Source organism: Phasianus colchicus, chromosome 17 (assembly GCF_987193195.1).
Source record: "Phasianus colchicus chromosome 17, bPhaCol1.hap1.1, whole genome shotgun sequence".
Classification (NCBI taxonomy): Eukaryota; Metazoa; Chordata; class Aves; order Galliformes; family Phasianidae; genus Phasianus; species Phasianus colchicus.
In genome coordinates, this window is record NC_143452.1 from 8,280,815 (window position 1) to 8,293,275 (window position 12,461).

Here is a 12,461-nt window from a genome sequence, read left to right on the forward strand (position 1 = left end):
TGGGGGTTTTATTTAGCAATAACAAATAAAGAAGGCCTTAGACATAACTTCATGACCTCACTCCCCCTTCATTTCCCACCCATCTCCATGCAGTACAGTCCCATCCTCACCCCAGCATCCCCAGCAAAGCACCTCTCCCCATTGCCCACCTCCTCGGTGCAGCTCCAAGCCCTGTATCCTTTCATTGCCCCACTTGGATTCCAGCCCCAAAACCCACTCTGTGCCCATGGCTGCTCTGATGTAATCCCAAACAACCGCTCATAAAGAAACCCAGAGGAGTGAAGTGATCCCAGTGTCCCTGGCAGCACTGCAGGCACACACTGGTGCCAACTTACGGAAACGCAGAGTAGGTTTTGTATCGCTGGCCATCATCTGCTGCAGCACAGCCCCAGGAAATTAATTCCTGCTTGGCTTTCCTTAAAAAAATAGGGGTGAAAAGGAACCTCTGACCCACAGAGCTGAAAGCTGAAAGTTCTTCACCTGAAACATGCCCAAAGCTGCTGCAAACAAAAAGTACCTCCAGCACAGCTTCTGTTTTTCCACTCCTCAAGCCTTTCTCTGAACTTCTGGAAGACTCAATTCCGATTTTCTAACTCTTGGAGTTGATAATATTGAAAATCTTGAGGAAATACAAAAGAAAAACAGCATTTTGGAACTCTTTTATTATTTGGGTGGTTTTTACCATTCTTGTCATGTGGTTTGCCTAAAATAATAATAAAAAAAATCCTTGTTTGGAGCTGGGAAAGGATGAGTGGTGTGTTTATTTCATGTCTGACTCATCAGCTCGGTGTTGGTACACTGAATGCTTCAGAAGCTAACACTCTATAGAGATGTTCATTTTTAATATAAAACAGTAAATGTTTAAAACAACCATTGCTTTTCTTTTTCTTTTTCTTTTTTCTTCTCCCTATTGTGGCCAATAAAACAGAAGGGAGGCCACACAGTTTACATTTTAATAAAATTAAGTTATTCGGTGCCACGTTATTACAGTCTTTATTGGAAAGTGGAATAAATTGCACACAGAGGAGTCATAGGAGGGAGAAATCACTGCGAATAAACATAGATTCTGGGATGCGTTTATTTGCTGGTTGCATCTCAAAGGAGAACGGCTTTCCGGGGGGAAAAAAAGGCAGCCTCAGGGAGACCACCCTGGGTCTCCTCGGATGGGGAGGAGCTTTCAGGGCACCCCATCCAGCCGGCGTCTTCCTCCCACATCCTCCAAGAGAAGCCCGTCCCACGGTGAGCCAGGCTGAAGGCACGAGGGGTTCTATGCGAGTGCCAGGGCACACCACGAGTCCTGCCGCAGCGGCACGCTCAGCCCTGGCTGCGGGGCCATGCTGCTGGGAGAGAAGGGGTAGTCCTCCGGCTCAAATTTGAACTCGCCGCCGGCCAGCGCCTCGTCTGACTGGCTCTGCGCCTGCCCCAAGAGGGAAGGGAAAGCTGTAGTTAGCCAGCAGGTCGTTATTGTGCTTATCCTAATGTCGTGGCAGGGCTCTGATAGATGTTGGGCACAGTATGTTATCCATGATGACAATTAAAGGTGCCCAGTGTACATTCCCAGGCTAGCAAGCATGGAGAAAGCATCCCAGCACCTGTCTGCACTTATTTATTGACAACATGTATGCTTTAGACATCTCTGGGCACATGTCTATTTTTCAAGAGTGTAACACAGTTTTGGACAAAAAGAATCTCACTTGCATGCATGTCCAGCTTGAGGAGGCTCAGATGCTGCACCAAGACAGGCCAGGGCACTAAATGCCCATCTGCAATTACTTAGAGCCATTTTTTCCTCCAGAAAGGTGAAACACCTCTCTCACCAAACAAATCCTTAGGGTCTAAAGCATGGATAACATATGGCCAAAGGATCTTTTCTTGGGAGCTATGGAGCTTTCCACCCAGGGTTGATCCCACCGGCTCACTGGGTAGCCTCTCAATGCAATGAGCAAATTGCTTGGCCTTATCAGGACTCCCAGGTCAGCCATAAGGAAGTGCGTGGGGCACAGCTCCTGTGCCTTACCTGGGACACTGACACAATGCCCTGCCCGGGGTACTGAGAGGTTGTGCTGGGCTCCGACTTTAAAGTGACCGTGCTGTCTGAGTTCGTAATGGAGGAAGGGGAGTTCGTGGCCGAAGTGGTGGACCCTGCAGGAAAAGGAGCACAGAGCAATGAAGGCACAATGATAGGCACAGATTTATTCCTAAGGAGATCTGTATTTCTATAGCTAGCATTGCACTGCATGACACAACGCTACTGCTCCCCTTCTCCACCATCAGGGCACTGCTTTGTATTTGGCTAGCACAATGCTTAAGGGTTGGAACTAGATGATCTTTAACCTCCAACCTAAGCCATTCTATGATTCTATGCTTATGAAGAAGGAAGGAGAACCCATTCACAGCCCAGCACTGCCACTCTTTGTACGGCCCAGAGGGGCAGATGCTGAATGTGGCCTAATCCCTTGTCCTGGACTCCCAAACACACCACGCCCAGCCCCAATTTTTTCCTGTTGCCCATTGTAGCTCAGATATGCTTGAACACAGTACTGTAGGGCTGGAACCTGGTGCCCACAGAGCAGAAATCCCTCCAGGATCATGATACCAACAAGGTTTTCCACCCCACATCCTCCTCTCACTTGAGGACTATGCCTAAATGAAGATCCTAAAGCAAAAGCAATCATCAGGGAGAAAAATCACATTATGATTTTCTACTTTGCATAACTTCCTGCTGAGATGAACTGTGGCCCAAACCCCTGGGATGGGTGGGAGCAGCACTGTACCTGTTGAGGTTTTGCCTTTGGTAATGTTTTTTGGCTTCCTTTTCCTTGTCTGGATGCTTTCCTTTTTCATGGCCAGAGGTCTTGGTACCTTGACATTCATAAGGTTTGGAATGATTAATATTGTGTTTTACTTAGCTCCTTCCCACACACGCATTGCTTTCCTATTTACACACTGCAGCTCATGCAATGCACCTAAAGTCCTTGTCCTTCACTAAGTGCTATTTTTCTCTGCAACAGGCCTTGGCTGGAAGATGTATAAGGCTAACAGCTACGGCTTTCCCACAATTTATTTTTTCCTTTATTTCCTATTTTCCTTTTCCTGATTTATTGATGACCCTTATGAGAGGGCACTACTAAATTAAACTGATGGCCGGGGCCTACACGACCCAGAGGGAGCAGTCATGGGATAAAGAGACTTGAACCTCCATGGCAGAAGCTTGAAGAGATCTGTATGGAGGAACGAAGACTTCTCTTGGCTGACAGACATGGTGCCAATAGTTTCCATCCTCTGCAAATGAGTATTATCAGTGTACCTCCCAACTACCTCCCGTTTACCCCTTCACCTCATTCTGGGTAACCTCAGAAGAGGTCTCATAGCACTGAGCTATGGCTCTTCAGGCTCTGCTCTAGGGCTGCTCCCTGCAGACTGGTGTCCCAGACCCACCAGGAGGGATCCCATCACCCAGCACACCCCTGCCCTCACCCCATGGAGCTTCATGTACAAGCCACAGGCGTTGCAGACGGGCTCCCCTTCGGCGTTCCTTCTCCAGAGAGTGGTGTTGGTTGTGTGGCAGTTAGTGCAACATAGGCCAGCACGTCTCGATGAAGACTTGAAAGCAAGCAAACAAACGCATGAATGCACACATAGAAAAGGCAAACTGGGGAAGTTTCCTTTCATACAAAAATAAAATCTCCGTCTACAATGATTTCCTGGAAAACACGGAACACGCGATGTGAAGATAGCAAAATTCAGATGAAAGAAATTGCATTCAAATGAGATCACTCTAATTTGCAAGCGCTTTTTGCTTAAGCTCAATAATCCTGGCAGATCTCCTCCCATTCCATTTCACAGACCTCCAACGAGTGCTGGGAGTGATCAGGATCCAGAGCACAGTGCGTGTATCTCAGACGGAGACAGAAGGAAGATACCTACCAGACTTTCAGTGCACAAACAGCCAAGAACTGCTGTTGCTTTAAGTGAACTCCACTTCTGTTTCTCTGCACTCACAACTACCACTAAAGTTAGCAACACCCCAATTAATCTCTTGTTTAAGACAACTGGAATCAATTGGCTGAGCTGAGCAGAGCTGAGCTGAACTGGCCCATGAGTGGACCAGCAGAGTTATTTTCTGCACGTCTCACAGATAATCTGTTCCCTCACAGGCTGCAGAAACACCACGCAAACATTAACTAATTACATATTTTGTGAATGCTGTGATTGCTGGCTCTGCAACGTTAATATTTCCAAACGAAGAAGGGAAATATTCTGGCAGAAGCAGCAAAATCATTTCTAACAACCATACTCCAAGCCACTGGAAAATCCACAGGTCTCTATATACAGACGTGTCAGCTTAATAGGTGTTTCATTTCAACGTCTCTTAGCACCTCACACGGGAACTATTTTAATAAGAGTAAGTATCCCAGTGATCTCAGTAACATCACGGCCTCTCTGCATTCAGGTGTGTGAATACATTATTCAGCCCTGAGAAGAATTACTCTGATTCCTCTCAAAGGCACACGATAGGCGATGCAGGCAATAAAGAATTCCCTGTTTGTTTATTTTTCCATTATACCCTGAAATCATAAGTAATCAATATGACAAATGAGGTGGGGTGAGCAGGAATAAAAATGAAATGTTTTTACAAGGTTAGCAGTCAAAGAGAGATCAGCATTGAGTTTCAAGAGACACCGGTGACGGGCCCACGCTTTGAATCAGTGGTTGCAAAGTGTTCTCAGCAACTATTTGCAAATAATGGTATTGCTCAGAAAATGGTTTGCCTTTCAAGAAATAACTGGGAAAAAATAATACGCTCAGGTGTGAGCTGACAAGCTGGGCACAGAGGAGATCTCAACAGCTATTCTTGTCTGTAATATGGAGCATGGTGTCACAGCATGATCCTGGACCTGTTTTAGAGCTTTCTTAAAGCCTTAGAGCCACCATGGCTATGCCATTCACTTCTGCAAGCAGGAGGGCCCCCGCACAGGCGGCCACCCAAAGGTGCTCAGCACCCCACACTGCTCCCATAAGGACAAGGCCCTGAGGTGCAGCTCCTGACACAGGAGTGAGGGGGAATTTGGAGCCTGGCATGGGCTGCTGAGATCTATCATCACCTGCGGATGGACAAAGGCCAATGCAAAGTGCTTTGGAAAGCCCCGAAATTTCTGGGCAGGCCCCTGGGAAGGAGGAACACACTGTCCTGGTGTCACATGGTGTTGGGCTATCTGCCTCAGCATCAGTGCCTCAGCAGACACCATCCTCCATGGCCACACGTTACAATAGAAAACCCAGAAACCCTGTGAGAATCTGTCCCTACCCCACAGCTTGCCCATGCAGCAAGAAAAAAGACAGTCAAGGCTGCTTTTGCTTACTGAAGGACGACGATACAATACATTATTGCTGGTTCCCAGCAGTTCCCCTAAAAGAAAGCACATTGCTGCCTGCCTCCACCCCACTGCCTTTGTACCACTCTGACCTTGTCTAGGAAGTTGTTGACTTCAACATTGTGCTCCAGTGTTTATTTATACAAATGCACCGTACACTCAAACAAAAACTCTTCACGGACCCGGCCTGACAGCCAAGTGCTGCTGATAAGCTCGAGAAACCATGAGCTGGTGCCTATCACATTAACTGTGTGCAAGTACAGCTTGGACAGCCTGAAAAATTCAGATCCAGAAGGGCAGGTTCCTCCAAAGGGAGGCCCAAAGATATAAGAGACTTTGCTTTGCTTGCTTTTCAGAAGTACGGCATGACAGAGGGCAGCTGATGGCAATGTGAAAGTGTTTGCAGCACACTGTTCTGATACATGGAACTAGCTAAGACTCCAAGTCACTGAGGGACGTGGTCAGTGGGCATGGTGGTCATGGGTTGATGGTTGGACTTGATGATCTTAATGATCTTTTCTATCCTTAACGATTCCATGATTCTAAGTCAGGATGGTGTGGGATCTGGATCTGTAGCCAGTGCTGCCCCATACAGCTCTGCTCCTACCATGCTCCTGCTCTGGGAAATGCTCATAAGCAGAGGCACCGAGCACCAGCAGCTGCTCCGGTGTGGTGAATATAGTCTGGCTATTAGAGCTGGGTCTAAGGTATCATCTTGTGAAACGTATCAAGAAACTTTGGCTTGAAAGATCGTGCCTAAAATAAAGTGCTGCTTCCCTCCTCCTCTAAGAAATATCCTTCCTGCTGAAAGCCACCACGCTGTGTGTCCAGATACAGGCCGAAGAAAAGCAGCTGCCATCATCACTGAAAAAAAGAAAAAACTGGACTGCAAATGACCAGATGACTGCATGAGCTGCAGGCAGCATCTGCACGGTGCTCTATGTGCCACGCTGGGGCCTTGCTTTGTGAAAACACAAGTTGGAATAACCGCGGCACAGCGCCTGCTTACAGAACAAAGGTCGTAACGTAAAGGGCAAAAGAAACCCTTTTTCCTCTGTGTGCCTGCATTTTGTTGTTCCTCATTGCTCCTCCAGCAGCGTGTTTCACCGCAGGCGGCCGTCCCCCATGGGTGCTGCAGGGACAGCACTGGCAGTGAAATCATTTGAGGAGAAATACCCCAAGCTCGGAAAGCAGGGAGCAGCTGGGGTGGTGGCTTTGCAGAGCACGCCCAGGACCCTCTTGTCCATCATCAGTGGGTCCTCCTGTCCTCTGCCTTGTTGCAAAATGGCACTGCAAACTGGTGGAGCAGCCACGGTTTTGAAATCTGTCATTCCCGAGTCAGAATGGGAAGTCAAAATCACAGCCTCTTTCCTTTTCCATGCAATAAAACGCCATCAGGTATTTCAGCCTCACTGAAATGTTTCCCCTGGATAAGAGTATCAGCTCTTTCACTCGGGCTTTATCACTGCATTGATAGCCAGCATAACAAAATGGTTGGAAATGCTGTGATAGTTCCCATCTCGTCCCTGCGAAACAATCTTAAATCAGAAAACTTTGCTGAAACGTTATGTTAATGTTACTAAAAAAAATACCTCACGAGTGCTACTGATTGCCCTGTGCCAACAGCAACGGACAAAATAATGGCGAGACCTGTCCCAGTGCCTGGGTGGAAAAGCTGCTCAAAGAGCCCTGGAAATTCAGCCAGTGTTGTGTTTTGATGGCAGGCTCTGAAACGCAGGGTTGGAGTTTGACTTTCAATCCACAGATTGTGTTTGCTCCAAAGAAATCAGCAGCGTTACTCTGAGATTCGCAGCTCAGCAGAGACTGGAGCCTGCTGCTGGGGTGTGCACGTAATGTAATTACATTTTGGTGAGATGGGCAAATCCGATCGGATGACATAAAATGTATCACAGAAACGCACTGATTTGGGTGAGTTGTCATTACAGAGTGATCTTCCACGGAGCCTCTGCTCGTTTCGTTTTGCAAACAGAAACACATTTCCATGATCAAAAGCGGAATGAAGCATTTTATGCAATCCCAGATTTGTTTCTTATCGTTTCCTTGCACAGAAACTTGTCACTGTTGGGTTACTGCTAACAATTTGTTTTGCAACACACAAAATAACTGCGGGAATACACCCGAGCAACAGCAAAAGAAACTCCCAGCTGTTCCCCAGCACGGCTCAGACAAACATCCTGTTTGTAATGACTGCTTCTGATGACAAGCTCTGAAACCAAAACTGTTACCACCAAATTTAAACATCCCAAAGCGTCTGCACACACAAAAAAGGAGGTTCCTTTCCTCTCTCACCATGGGATCCCAACTGGAGGAAGCCCAACACCATGATGTGGGGAATTAATGCTTTATGCTGCCGAGAAACAAGGAGCTACCAAACCCCAAACTCTCCCTTAGGAGGTTCCAGGTGTGGTAACTGTTCCCCATCCCACTGCCATCACAACCTGCCTGGGATCAGCCCTACCTTTTCCAACTGCTCTGCCTGCACGTCCTTATGAAGAACCAGCACACAATCATTACTGTAATAGGAAAAAAACAACAAGCCTACTTCACAAGACTGAGAATCCAGCAGGCCCTAACACAGAGATCCCAACAACACGTGCACCAGCAGCAGTCCCCAAAGCCTGCCCTCCAGCCACCCCCAGGCGGCCCAGCAGTGTCCCCTTCTTACCAGCCTCTTCTGGGGTTTGAGCGGCCGGTTGATGCCGTTCATTTTGTGGTAGAGCCCACAGGCGTTGCACAGGTAGTGCCCGGTGCCATCCTTCCTCCAAAGCGGTGTGGACATGGCCCCACAGTTCACACACTCCCGACCATCCCCAGGGAACTCCTCCAAATACTCTGGAAGAGAGAGTCGAGGTCAGGAGCCGGCCCCATCGCAACATGCCACCCGTGTATGGGGCACTGCAGGGCCCTGATCCCCCATGCCCCACTGCTGCTATGCAAGGGATAACCAGAAGCTTGCCTCCATCCTGCAGAGCATGGGGAAAAAAAAATCCTTTATTCTCCCCCCCACGACTTCATCTTTCAATATTTTGCTCAAAGGCAAAGTATTGGGGATTTTCATCTACCCACACCCCAAAAATCCCAAAAGTGCTGTGGACGCCTACAGGATGGGAACAAACAGAGTCCATCCGTGGTGTTATCCCTCCTTGGGCTGTAAAAATATTCCCAATTATCACCACGGTAATGATGAACCCAGGGTTAAACGGAGCGCTTTTGCTGACTTCCATCACTGCGCGGTGCTCACCAGGGGCTCCATGCTGTGCAGGGTCTGCATGGAGGTTCAGCACCACCGGCCCCATGCAATGCCCAGCAGCCACAAACGGCCCTCCCGGCCCCAAATATCCCCTCATTGGGGCTCCTCCAAACATTTCTCCTCTCCCGACGGCCCCCGGAGCTGCCCGGCTCCAGCACTGTGCTTTGCCCACAGCCTGGAGCAGAACGGAGCGAGCCTCCGATTTGAGAGCAGGATTTTCCTACTTTCTCCTCTTTTTTTCCCCCCCTCTCTCTTTTAGAAACAATTTCCTTCGTCCTGAACGTTGTTTTCTTCCAAAGAAAAATACTTTTTTTTTTTTTTCTCTCTCTCCCTTCCCCTTCATTTTCAATCGCCTTAAAAAAGATCCGACTGCAAGAAAAAAGAAAAGGCAAAGCGAAAAATAAAAATTAAAAAAAAAAGTGTGCGTGTGGGAGGGAAGGAAGGAAATAAAAAAATAAAAAAGAGGTAATAAAGTTAAAAAAATAATTTAAAAAGCAAGCCATAATTCATTAACTGAAAAAAAAAAAAAAAGTATAGTTTACGCTACTTAAGAGCAGTTTACACTATTCAAGAGCAAAAATAAACGGCACAAAGGACGGCGGTCTTTTCTCCGGGTCCCGAAGCAGCAAACTCGAAGTGCAGGAGACATTTCCTCCCTCGGTAGGAGCGGGACGATCCGACCCCGCACAACGCAACGGATTTTCCGAGACAAAGAGAAAATCCTGGAAGCGAAGCGCTCCCGAGCATCCCTGGGTGGGAGGTAACGCCAGCGGGGAGGGGGCTGCGTCCCAGCTTCGCTTTGTTCTTGGGGCAAAGATAAGATAATTTGGATCACCGCAGTCAAGATGATAACGCGGCTGAGGTCTTGAAGTGGCTTTGAAAGGGCTTTGCGAGCCGCCGCCGGACGAGGATGCGGGAACAACCCCGGGGAGCATTGCTACAGCGGGACCCGAAAATTGCGTTTGTTTGGGTCCTGCTTTAAAGGGAGCCTGCGGTGTGGGTGCGGGGGAACAGTGCGGGGCTCACGGGTCAATGCATGAACCTCTCCAAAGGCCGCGGGGCGCTGCAGCTGCGGACCTGTTTGGGTGAAGGCGAATGAGGAGACCGAGAGTCTGTCCGAATATAAACTCATTTACCACAATAAATTACTTAAAAGGGTGGGAGCTATAAATCTGCCCCGCTAATTTAAACACAAGGGTAAGTATTGAAGTACAGGCACAAAGTCGATATTGTGGAGAGGAGATATTCGCGGGGGGGTGAGGGGTGCTGGACAGCCTCTGCTCCTCTGTCCTCTCCTTTGAAACGCGTTCTTTGCCCTCCGTGTAACACAAACACACAGAACGCTCCGTTTAGGGTCAGCCCTACGTTCCCTCTACCCAACCAATCCTTCCATCCCTGAGTAAAATCTTCCCGACGGGAAACAAAACCCACGGCGCGGTTCATCCCCACCAAAACACCGCGTACGGAGATGCTCCGACTCGAATCGAGAGAATCTCAACGCCCAAAAGCAGCGGTGAGGGCGACCTACCGAAGGTTGACCTGCGGCCGGGCAGGGCCGCCTGCCTCGTCTGCAGGCTGTGCAGCACGCTGCTCTCAAAGTGTCCGGCCGTCCACGAAGGCGGTAGCTCGGGGGTCACGTAGGCAGGGTAGGGGCTGGAGTAGGACCCGTTAACCGAGCGCACCAAAGCGTTGCCGTACTGCTCCCGGCCCCCGCCGCCCAGCAGCAGGGGCCCCTGGTAGGCACCGTCGCGCCCCGGGGGGCTGCTGCCCGGGGGGCTGTGGGGGTACGAGAAACCCGACGGCGGGTGCGGGCTGCCGGCGTTGAAGGCGGTGGTTTCGCCGCTGCTCTGAGCCCAGCCCGGAGGGTTGCCGAGGTGGCTTTGGTGCGGCTCGCAGCTTTGCAGGTAGGGGAGCGTCTGCAGCACGGAGGGCACCCGGGTGGTGGGCACGTAGACGGGCGAGCCGGCCGACGAGTGCAGGAAATTGCCGGAGTCGTGGGAATAAGCCGACTGGCCATGGTTGGGGGCGAGGGCCAGGCCCTGATACATGTTCCGTCCTCGGCGGCGGCGGCTGCTCAGGGCCCGGCCGGCTGCGCCCCGACGTTGCCGAAGCGCTCAATCAGAGGCACCTGAGGGGCAGAGCCGAGAGTCGCGACTGAGCGAGGCCGGAGCACCCCGCACCTCTCCCGGCCCCCGGCCCACCTCCCGCTTCCAGCCCCGTCTGCGGGAGACCCCGCGAACCCCGGTCCGCGGCCCTTCTTGCTTCCCCTCGTGAAAGCGCCGCTTTCCTTAAAGCAGGAGCTTTAGCTTTATGTATATGCAGAGATTTCTCTCTCCTTTAAGCTTTCCTCTGGTCCGCTCCATCCCACAGGGTCGAGCAAAGAAATCCACTGAACGAACAGCAGCGCCCGCGGCTCCGTCCCACCCGGCCCTGTCCCAGCTGCTCGGGCATTTCCAAGGATTCGAAAAAAACAGTTTTTTTTTTTTCAAAAAAAAAAACAACAACCAGAAGTATTTCCTTTCCCGTCTTTTTTTGAGCTCCGGGCCTGCAGCAGGCACCGGGGCCTGATGAAAGGGCTGGTGGAAAGGAGATGCGGACTGTGCCGGGGTGCCCGGGGCGCTGGAACCGGGAGCTTTGGGGTCCCGGCGGTGCCGAGCAGCGACTCCGGTCCAGGGGCGGCCCCGATGTCCCCCAGCGGCCAACGCTGCCGTTTTCTTGTTGAAAAGAGAAGTAACGCTACCGCGGCCTCCCCGTGCTGATGGAGCCCTCGCAGTTACAGGGGTATCTCACCCCCCAAAAGAGCATCCCACCCCCGGCTGCCTCATCCCGTATCGGTACTCACATGGCAGCGGGCCGAGAGCGGAGCTGGGCATGGCCGGGTGGGCATGAAGCTGCGCTCAGACCATGCAGGGAAATCCCAGGAAAATCAGAATAATAATAAAATAGAATAAAGCTTATAGGAAAAAAAAAAAAAAAAAAAAAAAAAAAAAACCAACAAAAAAACCAACACCAAACAAAAATGAAAACTACCACCACTGTGCCCAGGCCGTGCGGGGCCGGCGCTCCCTCCCCCGTTCCTCCCTCCCTTCCTTCGCCGCCGTCTCCCGTGGGTGCGTCCCCGGCTGCGCCCGGCGGGGAAGTGGCGACGGCGGCGGCGGCTCCGGCTCTTTACGGCGGGGGCCCCGGTGCGGCCCGGCCCACGTGACGGCCGCCGGGGTAGCCCCGGTCCCGGCGAGGATTGGGCTCCTCCCGGCGGGGGGGGGGTTGGGATACGTCCCGCCGGCTCCGCTCCCGGCGGGGGGGACGCGCCCTTCGGCTCTCCCCTGGAGAGGGGCCCTGGGCGCCGGGAGGACGGGGGCAGAATGCGGTCCCCGAGGACGACCCGCGTCCCCCCTTTCCTGTTGACCCCCCTCCCACCTCCAGCCGTAGGGATGGAGGTGTGCGCCCGCCTCCGGGCTGGGGGTGGCTCCCGGCTTTATTTTTTCTGGGTTTCTCCGCTGTCCCAGCGGGAGGCGATGTCCTCCCCCCGGATCCTGGTTTTTCGCAGGAACCAGCGGAGAACACACCGAGACCTTTCGACTGGGCTGTCGGGTTGCAGCGGACGTGGCGAAGCGCTTTTCTGCTCCGAGCGAGAGCCCCCGCACTCGTTTGCGACAAAACCCAGAATACTGGGGACGGGAGTCTCACTAGCAGGGCCCCCACCTCTCCGAGCATATCCCCAGCGGCGCGTGATCCCGACGCCGGGGCGATGGTCGCAGTCGTGCCCAGGTCTCAGGGCGGCTCCGGCCCCTCACCGCCCCGTCGGGGCCCTGCTG

General features: G+C 51.5%; 1 protein-coding gene across 2 annotated transcripts; it reads right to left on the bottom strand.

Moving 5' to 3' along the window:
* Positions 1 to 686: 686 nt before the first annotated feature.
* GATA5 (GATA binding protein 5) lies at positions 687 to 11,825 on the bottom strand. 2 transcript variants are annotated; one of them, XM_031590032.2, is made up of 8 exons: positions 11,677 to 11,825; positions 11,489 to 11,537; positions 10,175 to 10,774; positions 8,062 to 8,228; positions 3,478 to 3,603; positions 2,775 to 2,862; positions 2,018 to 2,142; positions 687 to 1,417 (listed from the first exon to the last, which is right to left on the bottom strand). In XM_031590032.2, the coding sequence occupies exons 3-8, from the start codon at positions 10,692 to 10,694 to the stop codon at positions 1,268 to 1,270; spliced, it is 1,176 nt and encodes a 391-aa protein (XP_031445892.1). In that variant the 5' UTR covers positions 10,695 to 10,774; positions 11,489 to 11,537; positions 11,677 to 11,825; the 3' UTR covers positions 687 to 1,267. The 2 variants fall into 2 exon arrangements, with proteins under 2 accessions (XP_031445892.1, XP_090008223.1); XM_090152097.1 differs by lacking the exon at positions 11,489 to 11,537.
* Between the last annotated feature and the right edge of the window lie 636 nt (positions 11,826 to 12,461).